Source organism: Pithys albifrons, chromosome Z (genome assembly GCF_047495875.1).
Source record: "Pithys albifrons albifrons isolate INPA30051 chromosome Z, PitAlb_v1, whole genome shotgun sequence".
Classification (NCBI taxonomy): Eukaryota; Metazoa; Chordata; class Aves; order Passeriformes; family Thamnophilidae; genus Pithys; species Pithys albifrons.
This window is the reverse complement of record NC_092497.1, coordinates 52,448,096-52,471,043: the sequence shown is the minus strand read 5'-3', so window position 1 is coordinate 52,471,043 and position 22,948 is coordinate 52,448,096. Positions and strand designations below refer to the sequence as shown.

General features: G+C 39.8%; 1 protein-coding gene across 2 annotated transcripts in view; it reads right to left on the bottom strand.

The window, feature by feature from the left end:
- The window catches only part of VCAN (versican), a 104,235-nt gene that overhangs the window by 38,952 nt on the left and 42,335 nt on the right, over positions 1 to 22,948 (bottom strand). The window contains exon 7 of one of the 2 annotated variants that reach the window (XM_071580710.1): positions 13,375 to 16,326. In XM_071580710.1, the coding sequence (XP_071436811.1) occupies positions 13,375 to 16,326 (2,952 nt within the window). The remainder of the gene's footprint in view (positions 1 to 13,374; positions 16,327 to 22,948) is intronic. The other variant, XM_071580711.1, reaches the window with a different exon arrangement.

Here is a 22,948-nt window from a genome sequence, read left to right as displayed (position 1 = left end):
CTATCACAAAATCCATAATATTCACTACCAAGAGCCCATAACTACAAGACAGGTTTGTACGAAAAATCAAAATAGTTTCCATTAAATCAAATTATTTTCTGCACTTGATAAACAGATTTTTTTACTTTGGCTTCAGTAGAATTATATCAGGGTGAATTAAGACTAAAATGTAATTAATATTATTGTTGGAGAGAGTCCACAGAGGACTCTGGGTTGATCAAAGTTTTGGAGCTGGAGTAAATGGGAGAGCTGGGATTGTCCAGCCTGGAGAAGAGAAGCTTTAGGGAGAACTAATTGTGGCCTTCCAGGACCTGAAGGGGCTACAAGAAACACGGAGAGAGACCATTTACAAGTGATGGAGGGACAGGACACAGGGAATAGCTTCCCACTGACAGAGGGCAGGGTGAGGTGGGATACTGGGAGGATTTAATCCCTTTGAGGATGGTCAGGCCCTGGCACAGGTTACCCAGAGAAGCTGGAAGTGTCCAAGGCCAGGCTGTCCCATCCCTGGAAGTATCCATGGCCAGGCTGGACGGGGCTTGGAGCAACCTGGGACAGTGGGAGATGTCCCTGCCCATGGCAGGGGTGGGACTGGATGGGCTTTAAGGTTCCTCCCAGCCGATGTCATGAATCTGTGATTCTATGAAATTATCAGTTGAACACATGTGCACATGTGAATGGTTTTAATGTGCTGTTTCAAAATCCCTGCATGTCTGTGGGATGCTCTTGGTGGGTTTGCAAAGGTGACCCACCCAAAGGGCTCACAGACACCTGAAATCACCCAACAGGTGAATCCATTACACCTGGAAAACCCTGAGGAGTCCTCAAAGAAGAAGAGGGTCAAAATTTTTTGTTTAAACCCTCTGAAAGCCCAATGAACCCTCTTATCTGGGCTTGGGGATGGATCTAGCACAAGGAAAGACTTAAACAGATTTATGTCATACACTCACTCCCCGGAACTCAGCTCTGCCAGGGACCAAATTTGGAGTCTGGGTGGATTTGAGCAGTTTTATGACTATGATTTGCTGAAACTCTTCCAGTAAAAAAAAAAAATTCAACCAATTCCACTGGAATGTGTCAGTCTTGTTGAATACATTTTGTTTTAAAGGCATGCTGAGGAGGTAAAAAAGTGATCTGACTTGCTGACCCCCACACCAACAAAAAAACCCCTAATTTTAAACCTTTCATATTTAGTGGGGGTTTTCCTCCTTAAAACATCACATTAAATTGGAATAGAAAAATTCAATTTTACAGAAATAAAACAATCTGATAACATCTCCTGGGCTGCTTTGTTTCACTGAAAAAGGATTTTTTTAAATATTTTTCTTTTCATCTCATTTCAAAAGAAATAAGATCTTGAAATATAGGCATTTCCTACTGAAGCAAAATTCCAAGTGTCAGCCTCTGTTACTTGTAATTCCTGTAACCTGTGCCATCTTGTAGTATCATTAAGCTACCTAGGCACGGTCAAAGTGCACCAGTGTTCCAGGCATATCCCACCTCCCCTTTAGGAAAAGGTGGGAATACTGCCAAGGAACTGGTCTAAGGCGTTAAAGAAACATGGCTACTATTACATACACCTAAGCTTAAAAAACCAACAAAGAAAGGTCCAGAAATAATTAAATTTTTTGATACTTTTAATCCTTCTACCTCATGTTAACATGACTAGTGTATATGATGAGGTCTAGTAAAATCCAGTTCTTGATTACTGCTCAGTCTAAATAAACAAAAGGTTTTATTTAGTTCACTTTAAAATGTTTCCCAGCTGGGTATGTATTTCTAAAACTTCTGTTAACTTTGGCTCCCTTTACAATTGCTTAAGGACGTAGGGCAGGTTTCAATAGTTTGGGGGTTAGGTTGGGGTTTTTATAACCTCCTAAATTTTGTTGAAATGTATGTTTTGTTGTTCCTCTGAGAGTCAAAAGAGATTGCATTTTAGAGATAGATAGATAGATAGATAGATAGATAGATAGATAGATAGATAGATAGAAATTATTTACCCTGCACAAAAACCTCCATGACTCAGGTAGAATTCTGGAATAAAGACATTGTAAAGAGTGATTTTTGCGCAGCTGACCGGGTAGGAGTTAAGAGTAATTCCAGGTGGGTGGTCAGCCTTGCCTACTGAAATTCAACTTACTCAGTCATCTGCTTCACCATATTTGGGTGTTTCCATGCAAAATACAGCCCTTTTGGAAACTTGATCATCAATTTCTGGCACGTCCCTAAACTTCAGCCTTTTTAAAGCCACACAAGTTCCCCAAGCTCCATCCTGATGGAGGTTTTGGCTATGACCAGAAGCACCTGTGGAAAGTGGATGTTGCTGGGGTGGAAATCTGTTCTTCACAGGGCTGCTCACACATCCCTGCCAAACATTCAAGTAATAGACATGATGATGCAGAAACCATGTCAGAAACAAGGGAACTGTTCTATTATAAGAGCATATGTTGTAGTTTGGGATTATTATGTAAATTCTCTCCCCTGCCACTTAACTGCCCAGGCCAGCGGTTAACAAAAGAAGCAGTTAACTGTGATCGCTGGGGTGGGGGCAGGTTTGTCTCTTTTGGTTTTTTTTTTGGATATTCTCCGGAGTCTTGGCTCGGCGGAACGGGGGAGTGGGGGCTCCAAGGAGGCAGGCTGCCCTGCTGGTTACTGCTGGGGTTTTTCCCTGGCTGTCTTGCCGCTGCCTACTTCGGACCACTTTTTTTTTTCCTGCCGTGCTGCTGCCTGCCTTGGATTTGCTGCTGGTTGCTCGTACCTTTCTGCTTCTTGGACGGGGAACACAGGGGAAGAGACTGAGTCCATCTGAAAAGCCCACTGCTCGTCTGTCTCGCTGGAGAGGGACTGAAACTCACTCTGCAGCCAGCTGGGCTGTGACAAGGACACTTAAGTATAACCTTTTCTCCCGGAGGAAAACCTGCTGGGTTTTGTTGTTGTTTTTTTTTTTCTCTTATGGTGTTGGGGAAGTGGGTTGCACTAGTCTGTTTACATATATATATATATATATATATAGCAGTTATCCTTCTTGTATTAAAATTCCTTTTCTTAAATTTGATAAAGAGTGGTGTGATTATTGTGGAGGAGGCCCCTCCCCTGCTTGTGGGTAAAACATTTTGGTTTTTCCCCTCAAACCGAGACAGCATATCATGAAGCCTTCTGGCAATCTCTGTTGTTTCCCTCAGCCTCGTTGCTTCCTTCATTCCTCTCTGTTCCTGCCTGACACAACATTGAAGTCATTAAGAAAAAATCAGGCTGAGTAAAATGTCAAGTTGTTAAAAATTGCAGTGTCAAGGCTGAGCCCCAGCAAGGGCAGGATGCAGTTCCCTGGGCAGTGTCTGAATATTTGTCATACAGTATTCTAAGGACAGTTATTCCCACTTCCTTTCTGCTGCAATATGTCACTAACAAAGCGACACTCCAGCCTCCTCCTGAGCAGTCCTGGACACGAGCATCCTTCCAAGGGCAACATTTCACTTACTGCCCGTGGAGAAGGCAATTCTAAAACTCTGCAGGGCTAAACAACCCAAACCCAAATAACTGGCAGGCAACAAATCATTTTCCTCCAGATGAAATCCCAAACACAGCAAGGAGTCAGATCGTGCAGTCGCACAGTATCTGAATTAGCTGCTGTGTCTGGGGGTGTGCAGAGGGAAGTCCAACTCTATGGGAAGAGATGTTGGGATTGCCAAAATTTCCTCAGCCTTGATTTCATGGGACGGAAGGGGAAGGGGAAAGGGAAGGGGAAGGGAAAAGGGAAAAGGGAAGGGGAAGAAGAAAAGAGGAAGGGGGGAAGGGGAAGGGGAAAGGGGAAAAGGGAAACAGGAAAGGGAAAAGGGGAAGGGGAAAAGGGGAAGAGGAAAGAAGAAAAGAGGAACGGGGGAAGGGGAAGGGGAAAAAGAAGGGGAAGGGGAAGGGGAAAAAGAAGGGGAAGGGGAAGGGGAAGGGAAAGGGAAAGGGAAAGGGAAAGGGAAAGGGAAAGGGAAAGGGAAAGGGAAAGGGAAAGGGAAAGGGAAAGGGAAAGGGAAAGGGAAAGGGAAAGGGAAAGGGAAAGGGAAGGGGAAGCTTTTGGAGAGTTATTTAGAGTTATCAATCCTGTGGCAACATACAATCATTTTCTCATTGCAAATCTATTTTTTAAGCTTCATTTTTCTTCATTGAAATGCAAATAAAACTGTGTTGAAATAGTCCATTGTAAGTCAATTCACCCTTGTCCCAGACCCTTCCACTTTTGCAAAATGACTTGAGTTGCTACAGCAGTGGCAACTCAAGTTACAACTGAATCTTCATAACATCTTAACTGCAAATATATGTTCTAGAATATATAATTACAATGAGTACATACATAAATATTGGCATATATAGTACATGGATTTTTACACATGGATCTGAGCCTTCTGCTTTGCAAATATCATCCAGAAGACACAAAGTGAATTCAGTAATTGCAATTTTAATGAAATATTATTAGCATCATCCCCTGACTTCTAGGAAAAAAAAAAGGTTGAAATTTTTTAAAGTTTACCTATAGAGGTTAGGAAAAGAGATTGCTTTGGGTATTAAACAACCAAAGCAGCCTAGAGATAAACCAGATTATCAGTTAAACCATCATATGGCTGTAAAAACCCCACTGCTGCAGATGGACTGACACAAGTGTGACTCTCAGACACAATTTCATACAATGCACACACAACATGGGTTCTTTTTAACCATATAACATGATTTAAAAAAACCCCAATCTTTTTTTCATCTAGGTGTGGGGCAGTTGGTGTTGTCGGGGGTTTGTTTTGTTTTTCTTTTTTTTGTTGTTGTTGGTTTGGGTTTTTCTGTGGGTTTCTTTTTTGTTTTGTGGGCTTTTTGCAGGGTTTTTTTCCCTCTTTGGCAAAACTGGAATATTTATTCTTGAAAAATATTCATTTGTTTTTAGAAACACTTGTGATTTTTTTTAAAAAAAGACATATTTGTTGGGCAATACTTGAGAGCAAAGGTTTTCAATTAATTACAACTGCAAATAGATGCCTCGCTGTGCTAAGCTCAGTGCACCACTAAAAAACAGCAGAGAGGGACATATTTTCAAATATAAACTCTTTATCACAAAGCTCATCCTGTACTAACACAGTGGTATGACTGCAGCATTAGGGCACACCTGACAGGCTCTGTATGTGGGCAGAATAAACTGAGAAAATATATGTAGGCCAAGAAGTAAAACAATTCAATTAAAACGTGAGCAAATACATGTTTGAGTAACATTTTGGGTTAATCCTTGCCTGTCAGTTGGACCAAGTGTGAACAGCAATTCCGAAAGATTCATGAATTTTGCTTTTAATGCTTAATGTTTAACTAAACATGTCAATGGAACTCAGTAAAAGCTGGAGTAGTAAATATAAAAGTAACCAACCCCAGAATTGTTTTCATTTCCAAGAAAGAAAAAAAATTATTTAGACAAAAGACCACAATGAAATATGGTCAAAAATACCTATACTACTCTTTGTACATATTGGCATATTGGTTTTTGCTATTTTGGGAAAAAAAAAAACCAACACAAAACAAAAAAACAAACAAACAAAAAACCCCCCAAAAAACCAAAAAAACCCCACCACCAACAAAAAACCCCACAACCCCCCCCAAAAAAAAACATCAAATATATGGAAATTCTAATCCTGATGCCAAAAAACCTCCCACTGAAACTGTGGAACTCTTGTTTGATGAGGTATTGCATGAAAAATCCAAGATTATGGTTTAAAGTAAAAAATTAATGTTTCTTATGTAGTCTTTTAACTAATGCTGGGTATCAAAAAGTTAATAAAGTGTAGCAGAGGCATGGACTACTGGAAGGTAAGATCCCTCCTGACCAGGAATAAAATTCCAACTTGCTCCTCAGGAAGCGGAGAGTTTTCATACAGAATTCTCATTTAAGCAAAAATAGTAATACAAGGTTTGTAAGAAAAGTCCTAATTCACTGAGAAGTTTAAAAGAGATAGGAATTACTCCATAGAAAAAGATCAATAAGTTCAGTGACACATTCCCCGAGGCAACACAAAACGTGCAGCAGCCACTTTGCACACACCCTCACTTGTACCAGGAAAAAAACCTCAAAAGTACCCTGAAAGACAGTGTTGGGTATTTTGAATACCATAGATCAAATTTATCACCTAAGCACTTCCAAAAAGAGGGAGATAGAGTAAAGACTAGCAGGTTACCTAGGATTAATTCAGTTGCTAAATCTAAAATGTGCAAATAACAACTGCAAAAAAAAAAAAAAAAAAGGCCACTGAAAACTACATACTCAGAAAGTTACACGCTGGATACATTCAGAAAACTTTGGTGCAGGAAACCACTTTCCTCAATAAAAAGTTAATTCATATTTCATGCCCATGTAAAAGACAGCTCCTCTTTTCTGTGTTAGAATTTCTTAAGGCTTTCTCAACGTGCAAATAAAACTTCTAAAAGGATTCCTGTTCTTCACAACAGAAGTATGAAAAACTACATTGTACCTATGAATAAAATTCCTCTACTTCTCTCATGAATAGACAAAGAGCTATAAGAAAGCTAGAAATGTGTAATCCCTATGTCTAGATCTGAGACGTTTCCTTGGATACAATGCAAAAACAGCAGGGAATGTGTAGGCATCCTCTGAACAGTATTTAATGGGAGGACACTGGTCCTTGTATCTATGGAGGTCTATAAAGGAATGTGGAAAAAGAAATTATTGTTCTAAATAAGACTTCAGGAAGAGCCAGCAATAGTGGCCTGAAGATCACTTATTAATTCAGTCTCAGCTCCCTGTGAAACTTAAGTATCAAGTTTCAGCCCTGTTGGATATGGGACTGGGTTTTTTCTCCTCTTCCTTTGTTTTGGAAAAAGGAGTAGTGTACAAAAAGCTTGAATTTATCCAAATTGCTTGCTTATTAAGTCTTACTTTCATACAGAGGAACATTGCTGTTACATTGTAAATAAGATTTATATGAGACGGTGTATAACCTATTTTAAAAAGCCCTCCACAACAGCAGTGGAAAAACATATATCCTAATATAGAAAAAGTCCAGCTGGTTGAATTAAACAACAGGTCTACCAGTTTAGGTTGAACACATGATTCAAATGTGTTCTAAAGAAAAATAATCACCTACTTATACAGTGGTCCAGAAGCTCTATGTGTTATGAAGATATTCTAATACCTACTATCCTCACAACCCCATAACAACTCTGTTCTCAATCACCTCATTGGAATTACTATGGTGTAATTACACTGGGGAAGATGATATCAGAATCTGGCCACGTTATTTGAAGTTTAACACTTCAGTTACTCGAGACACAACAACAAGAACGTGGCTGTCTCTAGGCCAGGTTCTGTGAGTAACACAGAGAGTTTGGTCATTCAGGACATGAATATTACTTCAGTGCCTACTGGATGCTGACAAACCTGTTTCATTTGGAAATGAGCATTGGAATGTCACAGTTCAAGGAGATAAGCCCAGCCCTTCATTAAACAAATAGGAGGGTTTACACTTAATTAGATAGGAAATGGATCAGCCCACAGGAGATGAATTTACTATTGTTCAACATCCCAACAAAAATGAATTCAGGTCAGTCTACAGCATCTTTCTTGCAATAAACCCTGATTTGAAATAGGTCCTGTGAGTAAACAATAGGTTTCAGTAGCATGTCCTCCTCATTTGAGGAAAAAGAAATGGTGATTTCTTCAAATAAAACATGAAGTCTCCTCTCCTTCCTCAGAAGTCTCTTTAACACAGTAACTGATGCATGTACTTTTTGAAAGGCATACCAAAAATTTCACAGTGTTTATACTACAAAGAACAATGTCCAGATAGATTATTTGCCAGTGGGCATAAATAAATAATTTAAAAGAGAACAGTGTGGGTACAGGAGCAGACAGATACATGCTGCAAGCTTTGGAGTTGTCTCTGTTGGAAGTGAGGTGCTGCTTGGATATGGCATTTTGAGTCCTGCTGTCCCTGCCCCTCCCCAGCCTCATCTGCTCTGGCCATCCCAACACCCACAGCCTCCAGCACAGAGCCAGCATCTTTCCTCCCAGCATGGTACCAGTGCGTTCCCACTCTCCCATGAAGCACATCCAACTCTCAGAAATGAGCAAAATGAGGGCTGAAAAAGGGGACATGGTTATTCTCTATGACTGAACAGAGAAATAAAAGTATCAAGGGATAAGTGTCAGGAAGAAAAAAGACCTATTCAAGCTAAAGACAATGCTGGCAAGAATAAACACGGGTATAAACTGGCCAAGAAGCAATTCAGGCTAGATATTAGAATCAGGCTTAAAGAGAGCCATGACGGTCTTTGACAGCCCTCCAGAAGGAACTGTGAAGACAACAGGATTAAAAGAATTTTAAGGCAAGGCCTAAGATGGACCTGAAAAGACTCTATTCTGCCTTCTTTGTTAAGGTTTATGACTATGACTCATTACCATTCTGCATTTCATTCAAATTTCACATGCCCTCTCACACTGCTAAGACAGAAATATGCATGTCAGAGAATTACATGTTGAAACACAAAGGTTTGTAACCTCTTTCCATAAAATTCCACATCTACAAAGCACATGCTCCTGCAATTTCACTCCCTTCAAAGCTGGAGGGGACAAGAAACCAGAAAGAGCTGGTGTGAGTCCCAGGGTCCAATAAGCACTTTGAAACATATTCACTACATAAAGACTTTTAAATGTCTCCAGAAAATGCAGGTGTGCAAATTACTCCTGATACAGACAGGAGTTATGTTTCCAGCATCCCCTTAACCACTGTTAAATAACACCCCCACAAGCATTTTTCAGCTCATAAAAGCTTTATGAGCTGAAAAGTTCCTTCAGGTTTGGGGTTTGGTGTTTTGTTTTCTTTTTTTTTTCCCCAGCTGCTAACCCAATACCTTCCAGCACCAGCTTTATCCCTCACTTCTACAATACATTGGAGCAACAAGGACTCAGCAGGGCACAAGTTTTGCATCCTCACAGCGAAAGACAAACTCCTCTGTACCATGTGATGGCATAGAAAGTTGTTCATGGGGTACCATCTCGCAGTGCAGGGCTCTTTTGCTTTTCCACTCTCACACCAGTCACAATCCCAAGGGAATAGACTCTCATTCCACTCAAGCAGACGCAATTCCCAAGCTGCTTCCATTATGAAAGATGTGCGTGGTCCTTTTAGTGGCATAAAAAAAGGATATTTCCGCATGCATAAATATATTCTCCCCATTAATCGAAACACCTGCCCTAGATCTGCCCATGGGCCATAGGCTGTCAGAAAAAAAATGTCTTATCACCCTCGTTAATTTGTGGACCTGCCTCATGGTTGCCCACATGGAAGTGCATGGATTGTTTGCACAATACATTTTCTCAGTGAAACTGCTGTATTCTTACACAAATGAGCAGCTTAATCTATTCATTTGTGTGTTCCTTCTTATCAGCACTTGAAGGCATTTTCCAGAATTTAAGCTAATGAGCTTGACCTTCCACCAGACTTCCAAATCACTTCTGTTTCCAGAGTATTTTTTTAATCTAAAATAACTGAAACTTCCTTAATGAAAGTTTTGATTGATTGCAAGCATGCATTCTGAAGACTAGAGTGTAGTTATTTACTTCCTGGGTAACGAGAGAACTCCTCTAGGAGAAACTTTTTCTGGTTTAATAAATGTTAAGGGTTTAATGCACTAATGAAATGAAAATATTTAATATTAAGTCTCAGTTCTATATTGAACTAGTTCATATTAAGGGGGATGTGTGTCTGAGACAGTGTCACTATATTTAAATCAATTTAACTCAGTCAACATTCAACATCTTTTGAGTGCAACTTGAGACTACAACAATAATGAAGGATAATATATCCCCAACATTCCATGCATCCATAACACATTCCATACATCGGCAGCACATTCCAGCCAAGGACTTCAAAGTGCTTCACCGAAGTTGGTGCCAGTTTAGGCAGGGCTTGAGAATGAGAAGAAAGGCACAAAAAATCCTTCCTGCCTCTCGCTCAACCTGTGCACGGCCACAGATGAACTCACTCACCTGACCCAGTGCTGCTCCCACCACAGTCCACAGGAGGTGGGACACTCACCAAGGGCAAAGGGACCCCTGTTCTTCACAGGACACACTCTGTGCTGCTTGCTGAAAGCTGCTGAAAATGTCTGCAACTCACACAAATCCACCCATTTACTGCCACTCTGCCATGTGAAATATAAAATACTGCTCCTAACAAAGCCTAATAGCACCTCCATGGAGCATTTGAATGTTGTTGTTCCTGAGCTACAGATGGCAAATGGAGATGCAGAGAGCAATATTCAGCTGTGTTAGCATAAAAGCAAGTTTTTACTGTAATTGAGGGATAGGAAACTAAAGGTGGTGCTGAATTTGTGCTGAGCCCTCTCCACTGTGACACTGTTGCTCCTGGAAAAAGCTGAATAACCAGGAAGTCGAGAGAGAGGAGGAAAAATTAATCTGACAAATATAGTTCCAGCACTTGTGCATATGCAGAAGTGGAAGTATTATAATGGTTTATAGACAATGATTTATATACTGCAAACCTGTTATTATTATTTCTGCTTTTCTTAAGGACTGTAGTAACAAGATGTCTTTCCTTAGGAGGCACTTTTGGTTTCTTGATTCAAGAAGGCCTTTGCATACAACATTCACTGATTAATTTTATTTAAGAATTCTATTGGACCTTGAAAACGTGCCATAGGAGGAGAAACCTTTGTTTTATCAGAGTTGTAATGAAGAAAACTGTATTTCTAGTTCCCATTCAGCTGAGAATAAACAGTCAGAGGTACAGTTTATGTAGTTCCTTATGACTGAGGATCAATTTTCAAATAGAGTGATAGAATAAGAAGATAAACTATGTCCTAGTGAAAGGAATGGTTAGTACTATTTGTCAAATTTACTCCTCTTCATCACCTCCTATACACATTTTTTTCAGCACAAAGGAAAGTTTACGGACCGAGGAACAATAAAGAGAAAATGGGCTTGAGGAGAGTTTTTAGATGGTGTCTTTCATTTCTGTAAAATTAAACACCAACCCAAATACTCAGACAGGATAAATCTTTGGCCTCTCTAACTGAAGTTGTAGTAAGTAGGAAGAGGGTGCCTTTTCACTGTGGATATACAAGTGGTGGAATTCTCACTGTCAAGGTCTGAAAACAGAAAAATCAAGAAAACTCGTTTTTAACATTGCACTAATACTTGATGAAGTTCTCTATGTTTAAAGAGCATACAGATACTGCCATATTGAGAATTTAATAATATTTCAAGAACTTATTTTTTTTCTATGCTCACAGAGTAATTCTTAAAGTGAGATTTCTTAAGGATGTATAACTTTAACTCTGCTTATAAAGACCCTCACATATAAGCACATATATAGCTGGGAAATGCATGCACAGCTTTGAAAGTTTGTGAAGATGAATTAAGGCATATCCTGATGAAAGTTTGTCCCAAAGACCTGGTCAGCCAAGGGAAAGCAAGAGTAGCTATGAAGAGCATCTACACATTGAACCTCTGTCCTTTAGATATCCAGTTTCGACTAAATCCTATTTTCATGATTCATAGTACACACATCACTCTGAGGGGGAAAAAAACCAAACCAAGCCAAATGAAAAAACAAAAACCAAAAACCAAAAAAAAAAAAAAAGAAAAAAAGAAAAAAGAGGTTTAAAATAAGACTCTCCTTAATGTAGATACAGAGAAATCCTACATGCACACCCTTCCAAACCATCCTACTTCCTTCCATCCACCTGGGATATGCAGCTGCCCAGCACAACCCACTCTCCCTTTTGCAATAAACTGTATTGTATCTCAAAAATCTAACAGGAAAAAGTAGTTCACTACTACACTGTCCAACTAATCATTTTTAAGTCAAATTAATCAAGTTTCCACAGGTACAAAAGTATTTAATATGTGGATTAAGTCTAGTCTTCAGAAGTTTCCCTTCTGATCTGACTAACTGGACTTGTCTCATTTAATGGAGACTCCCAAGGCACTGGCAACACATAAAGCTTCAAACAAATTAACCATAATATACCACAGAAACAAAGGACTGTTTAAATGCTAAGACAACAGAACCCTCATTTTCTGAAACAGAAGGCTAAGCTACTCTTGATATAACTTGCGCAGATTCACAGCTTGTAAATATAAAGTGGGATAAAAAGCATAAAGAGAATAAAGATATAAAACCACTGTATGAAAAGTCCAACAAGGATATGAAACATCCCAACAGAACCACTACTGACTTTTGATTTTTGAATGTAACTCTACCAAGCACAAACCTGACAAAACCATCCAAAAGACTCCCATAAATTATGGATTCTGCTGGATGAGTTCTTCAGAGATACAGATGTTTTGGCCAAGAATCAATGAGAAAACAGTTTCTTACACAACCATTCAAAAGCAATGCATGTAGTTAAGGTATATAAGACACAAAATACATTTTTACTGTGTTCCTTCAAAAAATAAAAAAATGATTTTGCAACTATAAAATAATTAAACAGAATAAAACAGTGAATCTAACAGTATTCTGTGCTTTGTCCTGCTTGTCTACTCCTTTACATCTCACTTTAAAAAATAAAATTTTACCAAGACATCTTTAAATAATAGTCAGTTGACAGGCTTCTTTAATGTAAAATTGCATAGCCTTCAGCTATTGTATTATGAAACCATATTCATCATAAAACCCAACAGTTCATTGCTACTTTAGAAGTTTCTGTTCTGGATACCCATGGAATTGAAGCTACATACACATGTACAGAACCATCAGCTGAAAAATGTGTCAGAATTAAAAATTTTGTCAATTTGCCTCACATATTCTCAAAACTGGGGTTTAAAAATATTATTATATGCTACAAAAACACAAAATAAACCATTTCTCCAAACCACAGGAGGCAGTAGAGTGCTTTAACCATTTTTTAGCTGAGTCCACTGTACATGGCACTGTTAATTGCTACAGACTAATGGAATGTTAAAATAATCTAGTGCTTCATTTAGGACTAGTAATGCATGGAATGGAAGCTGTGAAATTAAAATGCTTGTTTCACAGATAGCTGAAGTTAAATCAGTGACTTAGCAACATTAAAAAAGATAACTGGACTGTAGCCATGATGACTTTTAAGAGGAAATACAACAGTTTCATGATCATTCTTACATAGAAATTAATCTTACCGCAGAGTATATATAAAATACATTTCTGAGGGTTTTTTATTGGACAGGAAAATAGACCTACCAATATTCAGTGAGTTGCTGTCTAGATAACACTGGTACTTTGCATCCTTCAGTGATCCAAGAAACACCTCCAGTATATCCTAAAGGACACCTGTTTGTTATGATAAACTGTCCATTCTGGTGGACTGCGGGTCTAAAAGGCAAAATCTTACCTGTGTCATTGCCTGTGATTTGAATAACATACATTCTTATGTCATTATCAGGGTGTGAAGGAGAAGGAGATGCCTCCTGAGGCTGCAAAGCCTCTGTGGCCTCCTCCACTTTGGGTGGTGCAGTTGGCCTTGCCACTGCCGTGGCAGTGGATGCTGTGAAATATTCCTTATCGATCTCTGGCTCCGACGTCTTCCCTGTCAGATCCTCATCAGCACAGGCTTTACTGGGAGAAACAGATTCATCAATTACGATGATGTCCTGGCTTGTTACCTCCCCTTCTTCCCCAGGAATGAGAGGAGGAGACTTTTGAGTCACGAAAGGTTTGGCTGCCAATGTAGGCTGAGTTTTGTCTGCAGCACTGATGGAAGGTGTTACACCAATGAGGATTGTCGCTTTGTCTGTTGCATTAGCTGCAAATACAGTTGGCTGAATTTCTTCAGGTTCCTCAGTCATTCCTGAACCTTCCATGGTTTGGCTTGGAGAAGCCCCCAAGGTCAGATGAGTGATACTTTCCACAGTGGAAAGGCCTGTTGGCACCTTATGGGGGGGCAACACAGGTTCCCAGCTCACTGCATCCCTATCCTCTTCCCTGGCGGGAGTTTCTCGGCTTTCCTGGGTACCAGCTGTCTTGGGCATCACCTCGGTGACCTTCTGGTCTTGACCAGTAGCAGTTCCAGCTCTTGGAGTCACTGTGATGTGCAAGGTCCTGGTGATGGTTTCATCAGGTCCCAAAACGCCTGCATGGTCAGTGAACTTCACAGGAGGCACCAGTACTTCTGTTGCTGGATATGTCTCAGCATAAGCTGAACCTGTCTCATCCTGCTTCTCCTGCACAGGTGTTTGAGATGCTTCAGATCCTGATGCTGTCATTTGTTCATGTACTTGGACAATTGTCACTGGTAAGGTCGACTCTGTGGCAGTTCGTGGTTCCATATCTTGATCTTTCATGGAGAGTTCCTCTGGGAACACCTCCCTGTGTTTTGCAGTTGTTTCTGTTGCTTCTGTATGAAAGACATCATCAAAAGGAGTCTGATCAGTAACTGGCATATCTCTAGTGACCTCACTCTCTACAGTAACTGGAACTAGGGAAGCATCATGTTCTTTCTGTGGGACTGAAGTATCTACCTTTGTTACATCTGTAAATATAATAGTTCCCTTTGTCCCTGATGTTTCATCTCCTTCACGTTCAGTTACCTCCACAACTGTGGGTATAGCACTTGGCAATACAGTAACACTCGAGGAGCTAAAGGACCCTATTATTCCACTACTTTCTTCCACTGGTATTCTGGACACTGTGGTCTTTTCCAAATCCAAAGAGCTGCTTGTGTGGGAGACACCTGTAGTATCTCTACTCTTATCAAAATCAGTTGATGCCACATCTTCATCACTTGTGGTCTCCTCTGGCTCCATGCTTGTCTCAGTTTCATTTGTGACTGCTGAAATTGGAGCCACTGGGTGCATTGTATATTCTGCAATTTGCCCTGGAGAGGATGTAGGCTCCATTCCAGAGATATTCTCCTCTGTAGATGACTCAGGTGTTCCCTCAGTGTGGGATGACTTCTCTGTCAGGTACCCCTGATAGTCATCTGTTGGCAGCCACATTTCAGGAGCTGGAGAAGTCTGTGTGAACTTCTCCCTTGCAGAACATCCCTCGGACTCTGCTGCAGCGCAGGGAGGGACGGTGGCTGTGGAATGAGGTATCTTAACATCCGTTGTTCTCATTTCTGGCTCCTTTGTTTTTTCCTGCTTCTCTGAAAGAGCTGATGCTTCTGTCTGCTGAGATGAAGGGAGAACAGATGTGGTGGATCCTCTAAAGCTTGGTGGGGAATCAGTGCTTCCTGAGACAGTGATGGCCTCAGATTCTGTTAGGTCAACAGTTGACACAGAAAAGGATACAGGTATTCCAGATAGGATGGTAGGCTGCACATCTCTCAGGTCCTCTCTGCTTCCTTGGGCTGACGACTCCCCATCAAACACAGTTGCAGAACTAAATTTAACAACTGTTGTTGACTCATTTGCTGTAGAAGATTGTCCAGTGGTTACTGAATGCTTATCTAAGAGTGTCTCTGATGCAGCAGGCTCTTCTGATTCTGGGACACTACCAGTAGCCATGCCAGAAACAATGCCAGGCATAATGGTGTATGTGCTGTCACTGCCCTCCCCCTCTGCAGTAAGATCATACTGATCAGTGAGCAAAGCTTTAGGGATTACAACAGTTGTAAGTTTCTTGTCAGATTTTGCCTCCATTGACTTTTTTGTGGGTTCTTGTGTTGAGTGGGAACCATGATACACATTCTCTTTTGTTAGTGAAGTCCCTGTCTTAGGAGACTCTCTCCGGGAAGTCAGTAACAAGCTATCTGTAGCTGTCATCACAGGACCCACTTCTATTTGCTCAGTCTGATTATCAGCATCATGTTTTTGTGCATCTCCCATGTCAGTGTCTTCCCAAAAACCAGTGGAACTCTTATCTACAGCTGTGCTATCCTGAAAACCTATAGAGGTCAAGAAAGCGTCCTCAATGCTTTCAGACCTACCTTGTTCCTCGGGCAGTTCTGCTTCAGAGTAAGAGTGGTCCAGCTCCGAAACTGCAGATGTGCTGTCTGTTAGCCTGGAGGTAACATCATATTCAGTCCTTCCCAGTGTATGGTAAGTGCTTATTTCGCCATCTGTGACAGTCTGAGGTAGAAGGGTGGTTAACTGAACGTTCTCCATAAGCACCTCCATCTCCCTTTTCTCCTCAGCCAATTCAGTAGTCATTACTGTATCCTCCTCAGTTTCTAGAGTCGTTTCCTCCCAGGCAGGGGTCTCTGTTTGGGTGACAGGCACTTCAGTAATCGAAGTCTCAAAGACAGAAGGTTTAAGGGTAACTTTAGCAGGTGACGATTTCACACTGTCAGTTCTCGGAGATGTCACAGGCTCAAAAGTTGTAGGCTGTGTTGTGACTTTTTTACCTTAAAAAGGAAAAGAAAAAAAAAGGAGTTAAGGAATCATTCAGTCAGAACATAAATGAATGGTACTTTATTCAGCCTGAATGTTCCCAACAAAAACTAAATGCCACACTGAGAAATAAGTGTAAGGTCAAAGGCTTTATATAGTTCAAAGCTTTGAATGACATACAACAACACAACATAAAGCTGCAGAACATCTAACTTTATGTCAGAAGAAGTGAGAAGAGTAGCAGTATTCTTTTCTTTTTCTTTTAATATAATTACCCTTAGAAGTCCTTATGTTATACGAGTACCCATCAGAGAGCTCAGTGCTGATCTGGGAACATAAAAGTTTATTCCATGATGTCACGAATGAGTGGAGCTGCAAACCTGTGGGTTTTCTTCAAGGCTTGCTGCAGTATCCAACTCAAACGCATAAAGGGAGTCAAATACCACTTTGGTTTATTTTCATCACATAATTACAAATTGCAAAAAGGATCTCTCACTGGAGTGAGAGTGTACTTAAGCAGCAGGATCAAGTATGCCACTAGTTGCTGTCCTGAATTTAAGTTGTGCTGGGAGAAATTTATTATGGGGAAAGGTGAGAACAGTAAACCATCCATAGGACCATAAACTTAACACTATAATAATGTTGATCTCTGTAAAGCACTTCAAAGATCTGAAGTGTTCTGAAACTCCACCACGCACAGAAATGCTTCCCTGGTAATGCAGAAAATGAAACCCTCTGAATGGTGGGCAGAGTAGCTATCCTAGATTCACAGGAGATGCTAAGAAAGGTCCTTCAGTGAACCAAATCAGGATGTTTTAAAGAATCTGATTGCCTTTCCTTCTCCACTCCTTCTACCCCAGATTTCTTTCACTGTTTGAGGAGGAAATGTGTGATTTTAAATTCCTGGAGAAGGTGAGTTTGTGCTCTGAAAACAACTTTTACTTGAGAAAAGCCCAGAGTGGAAACACCTTCCATTCTGCCAGTCTTCCAGGTCAGGAATCTTCAGAGGAGCAATAGGAGCATTCACGTGGAAGATGTGAATGCCAGTTCTGCGCATGCTGTGCCTCACCTAAAAATCCATTGTGCAGGCTTGAAGGGCACACCCACGTGAGGAGAGCCCTTCCCAAATCTTTGTTCTCAAAGTCTGGCCATACATACATACCTACATACATATATACATACATACATGCATACATACATACATACTTCAGTGCTGGTAATTGCCAAGTAAATGAGAGTAAAAGGCCTCAGAAGAATGCAAATAAAGAGCAAAATACAGTCTTTAAATCACACTTAGCACACAAAGAATGCATTAAACAAGCCAGGTATATGAGTGCTCACTGCTTAACAGACAGACATGACTACGTCTATACCTTCTTGCAAATTAAAATATTGTTTGGCTTCTAAGAGAGCAAAGAGTTGCAGAAATAAATCTTGCACAGAAATTAAAGTAGTTACACTATTTTGCAGTTTATGCTCAAGAATAAGCAGTATGTATGCACATATCAGTTCTTTTCACACACCCATGACTAATTAGGTGCCCCTTTGGTAGTTGTAGATATGAATTCCGCACGTGTAAGTCAGAGTCACACAAATATTTGTTTAGTTTCACACACCGAGCTTTGGAAATGTCACCTTCACAAGAGATCTGTTTGATTTACCCTGGAGTAAAAAGGCTTGCCAGAGGGTGACTGCTAACAGCTTCTAGAACTGGGTAGAATTACAGAGTAGAGAAATGAGGGAAAAGAGTTGACATTTCAGCTTCCTTGAATGAGAAGTGAAAGTGAAAAGGAAATTGTGAGGGTAAGAAAATATGGCATCGCTGTGTTTAGAAGTGGTGGCTTTCTTTGCCAGCAGAAAAGGGAATGGATTCTTATCCCTTCCTTATGTTAAGTCTTGTTGTGGTTTTACAAAAAAGATTTAGCTATTTTATATCTATCTATATTTATCTATATCTATATCATCTATATCTATATCATCTATCTATATCTAGCTATATCTATCTATCTATCTCTATATCTCTATATCTTTATCTATATATCATCTATCTATAGTTATCTATATCTATATAATCTATATCTATATCTATCTCTATATACATACCTAATTTTTTTAGTAAGTTAAAACATTCAGTTGAGTGAAAGGGAGTAAAGTTGTTGAAATCCCACCAAGCAAAAGCACACCCTTAACACAAGAGATTGTTGTGTTTTGTGGTTCTACAATCTTAAATAGACCTTTTTTTGCTCTTTTCAATGCCTATGTGATTCAAGTATGAGGTGGCACTCACACAATCAAGAACCAAAAATTCTGGCCCTTTCCCCCCTCTCTCTGCCTGGTTGAGGCTGGTTTAAATCACAAAAGTTTTACTTCACAACTGGGGAGTGAAGAGTGCACTCAAGTGCTCTGTGCTACTGTAGCTGTTAAATTTCTACCAGAGAATTCACCATTTTTTTTCCTTAACAGCCCTTTATTTATGGTAAAATGGAAAGGAAACAGCACAGTCTCAAGCTCTCCCTTCTAATCATAGGATCAGTTTCCTTAATGCAGATGGAATTGGTTTTGCAGCCAACACAAACACTCATTCAGACCCCAGTTGCCATACTTTAAGTGACTATCAAGTTCACTGTTTGAACGAATATGAAAACGTAATACCCTCTCACAGAGCTAGACAGAAAATGAGGGCATGGGAATAGACTTTAAAACCTGTGGAAAAAAAAGGTAACTTGATTTCATCACTGCTGGGAAATCATGTACACTTACTCACAACCACTTAGGTAGCTTCCAAATTTCCAAGAAATGCTTGGAAGTCCCAAAAGTTCACCTATTTATGCCTGAGATGCAGTTATTTATTGTTCATGATTTATTACATGCCAATTACTTGACAAAATAAGTAAATGTTTATTATGCAAACCTGAAAAAACATCGACTGTATTTGATTTGCTTATATTAGTAAAGGCATCAATAAATATTAAATTTATATAGTGGTATAATAAAAGCACCTATTTTCTAAGAGTTTATCAATGAACAGCCAAATTTTCTCCTGTGGAAAGCGTGTGCAGTTCAGCTCTGGTTAAAATCAACTGCAGGGCCTCTAAAACTGCTTTGTCATAAATATGATATGTAAGATTTTTTTCATTTATTCAGGTTTGCAAACTTATTTGAGTGGGTTCAAAAGAAATCATGCTTCTTCAATGAGAAATCTATCAATGATATTTTTTTTTCTGTGGGAAAAGAGAAACAAAACAAAGGGAAGTTGCTTTTTTAATAGGCAACACCAGTTTGAACTGTCATCCACTCCACCCAGATGTTTTGCATTACTGTACTCTTTGCATCATGCATGCAATATGTTATCTCCTTTGTCCTCCTTCAACTCAAGACATGAGGCAGATTTTCCTAATAAAATGCATGAACATATTAGCAGCAAGAAAGCAAATTATCTCACCAACAGCTGCTCATATCAAAGACTATCTTTTCTTTTTTATTATTATTATTTTTTAATCAATTCCTGCTATATTGAACAACCTGCATGAAGTTGATTTTGGAAGGACTATATGACTTTGCAGAGATGCTTTATTTTTTCACTCCCTGTTTATTTATTTTATGCTTTTACTGTACAGTGTTTCCTCCCTCTTCTCTTCCACTGTTGTTTAAATAAGGATTCAAAATAATGGAGCAATATTAAAACTTAGTATTTTTTCAAGGAAATAAAACTGCACAACTTTAGTCAGGGTTTTACCTTGCAGTTACCAAATAAGGATTTTAATATGTCCTTTGCTGTTTAATAATTATTTCGGGATATATAGGTATACTTTCTGGAGGAGTAATGCTTATTTTAAAGAATATGCATATTATAATTTATATATATATTTTTTCAACATTACCAGTTCCAAAAAAATTTTAACCGTGTACCTAATTCGAACCACTTCAGTAGTTTTTCTGCACTCAGAAATATAGTTTGTGTGTCTATATCTAGGTGTGCTCCCAAGAATCTGGAAGGACATAGACCTTATAGACAAAGATTGTTTTGAGTCATCAACAACACCCAAAACAACAAAAATTGTTTTAAGGAGAAACAAAACATGGGAATAGTGAATTACAGTGCATTACAGCCAAAATAAATTATTGTAAAATATCAGCCAAAATTAATGGTTTAACATCTTCCAGCCCAATCTGAGCTCAATGTCTATGCAGAAATCTGCTTTGCTTAGTTTTTATGTATTTTTCTATGCTATTTTTTTAAGTTTGTTCTGTGTGTCTGTCTCTTCCTTGCTACCAACCTTGGCAGAGAAGACAGTCTTGAATGTTCCCCTGACTCCAAGAGTTTTGCCAGCTGGAGTTTAAATTACTGGCAGAACCTTCCAAGCAGGACAAGTCTAAGATTAAGAACAGATTTTAAAAAATATATAATAAAATTGCTGCTCTGAGTTACAGACTGAGCAAGAAACCTCTGGTTATGGCACTCACCCAGTACCTGCTCATTCATGCCTTTCCAGATGCAGGTTGGTGCACAAAGGATGTGGAATTTTGTTCATAAGTAATGAAATCCTTGGTAGAATAATGAGAATCCAAAATCTGACATTGCAGCTGTAAGAATTTCTCTAACTCCAGGTGTATAGTCCCACTTACCTACGCAGTGTTTTGATGTCAAAATCAAAAGCCAAATGTAATGAGAAAAATATGAAAATCTAAGTGCAGTATCAATCCCTGCTCACAAAATATGTGCAATATCAGAGAAAACCAGTGGGATTCTTATAAAAACAAAAATTTGGAAGCAATGTCTGTCTGATTTGTAAGAAAAAAAGCTTTTAATGAACAGTCATGCAGCCTCTTCACACCATTGCCCAAGGTCTTTTCTTCCAGCTAACAAAACAGCAGAGGCAGCAGCTCAAAATTTTAGCTCTGTGAACACAAACACTCTTAAGTAAAACCACTTGACATTTCATAACATCTGAAGTCAGATGGTTAAAGGGGGAAAGATATGTTGTCTTCTGGTTTCCCCACACGCAAGAGTAGTTCTGTGAACAAATGATAACCTGCCAATCTTTCCACAAAAACCAATAGCAAAAAACATTTCTCTTTCCTCATTATTTACAATAAAACGGCCAAAAAGGACAAAAAACCCTCAGCAAACATTTTTAGTCAGCTCTTCCTAATTAAATATGTATGCCAGCACCAAATAAAAGCAATAATCTTTGCTTCATGACCACAAAAGAACAATTGAAGGACAAAAAGAGCCAAGACTGTCACTTAGGCAAGAAAACTGACAGCAAAATTCTTGGTACTTTATTTTCTCCACCTGGTGTAAGAGGAGAAAAATCACCCACATGTCCCATAAGTGATGTCCAATCCCTCCAACTGTGAGCAAAGAGCAACACCAGTTTATCTTTCCTGCACATGAACACATTTAAAGGGATAGATCTTTTACTTCTTCACCTTGTTGCTCATAATCCTGCCCTTGTTATGTGACCCATTCAATGACCTGAGGAAATGAAATGAAAATGCTTCCACCAACTGTGTCTTCCTCTCTTTCTTCTCTCCCTCTGGCCACAGGGTTTGCACTTAGAGGTTATTCTAAAAGCACCCAGTTCTGAATCACTCAGACAAATGCAAGTTCTCTTACTCTGGCAAAAGGAGCATCTCCTCCTCAAGCTTCACCTCCCAAGGCTCTCAGTAGCTCCACACACACATCAGTTACATTGATAAATTGGGTTTACTGTGTTCCTACATTACACAGCATTTAGAAGCTGCACCCAACCACCTCCTTCTTGGGGTGAGGAACTAGTTAGATGTTTTAGCACAGTTATTTGAAGTGCATGGAGATCTTGCAGTTTTCAGCACAGCCTGGCTGACTTCCTAAAATCCTGAGGCAGAGTGGGGTAAGAAACCTGCAGTGAGCCATCAGTGTGTGCAGCCTCTGCCTTGTTTGCCTGTTGCTATAAACCCAGCAGGGACCTTCAGGGATTTATTTTAAAACTACCACACTCCCACACCTGGTTCAAGATATTACTGTGGATCTCTGCAGCTAAGCAGGACTTGATAAACTGCATATCTTAGAGAAGCACAGAGATCTACCTTCTTAGGAAAATAATAAAAGTCTGGGCTATTGTTATCTGGCAGTAGCTGCCTCAGTAAAGCAGCTTAATCCCTTTGCATAGCTTCACCTTCACAGAGGAGAAAGGCAGCCAGAGCAGAGCCAAAGCCTTGTACACACTGTGGCAATGCCATGGCCTTAAGGGGCTTGGCTGCTCCAAGGCATCTGCTCATTCTGATACTGAGCTGTAAAGTGGAGCACACGGGCTTTATTGTGTCCAGCACAGCACTGCCTTTCACCCAAGATAAATCTTCCTCTTTTGGTTTTCCTTCTCTCCTCAGATTGGCAGTTTTGCTCCCTGGGTGTCACCACGCCCTATGTCTTCATTGTTTTGTGGTTGCTTCCAAGCTGATCAAAAATGCACAGATCTCCCATAAGGCAGTCCCTGACATCAGCCTGGAAATAATTCCCTCATCCAGGAAATAGCTGGGACACGCAGCTACCGACGGTTGCTCTGGAGAAGGACAGAACTGCCCAGTTATTCAAAGTTTTCCAAGCTGTCACATGCAGTAAAGGGGAAGGCAAGGTTTCTTTTGCCAGTTTTT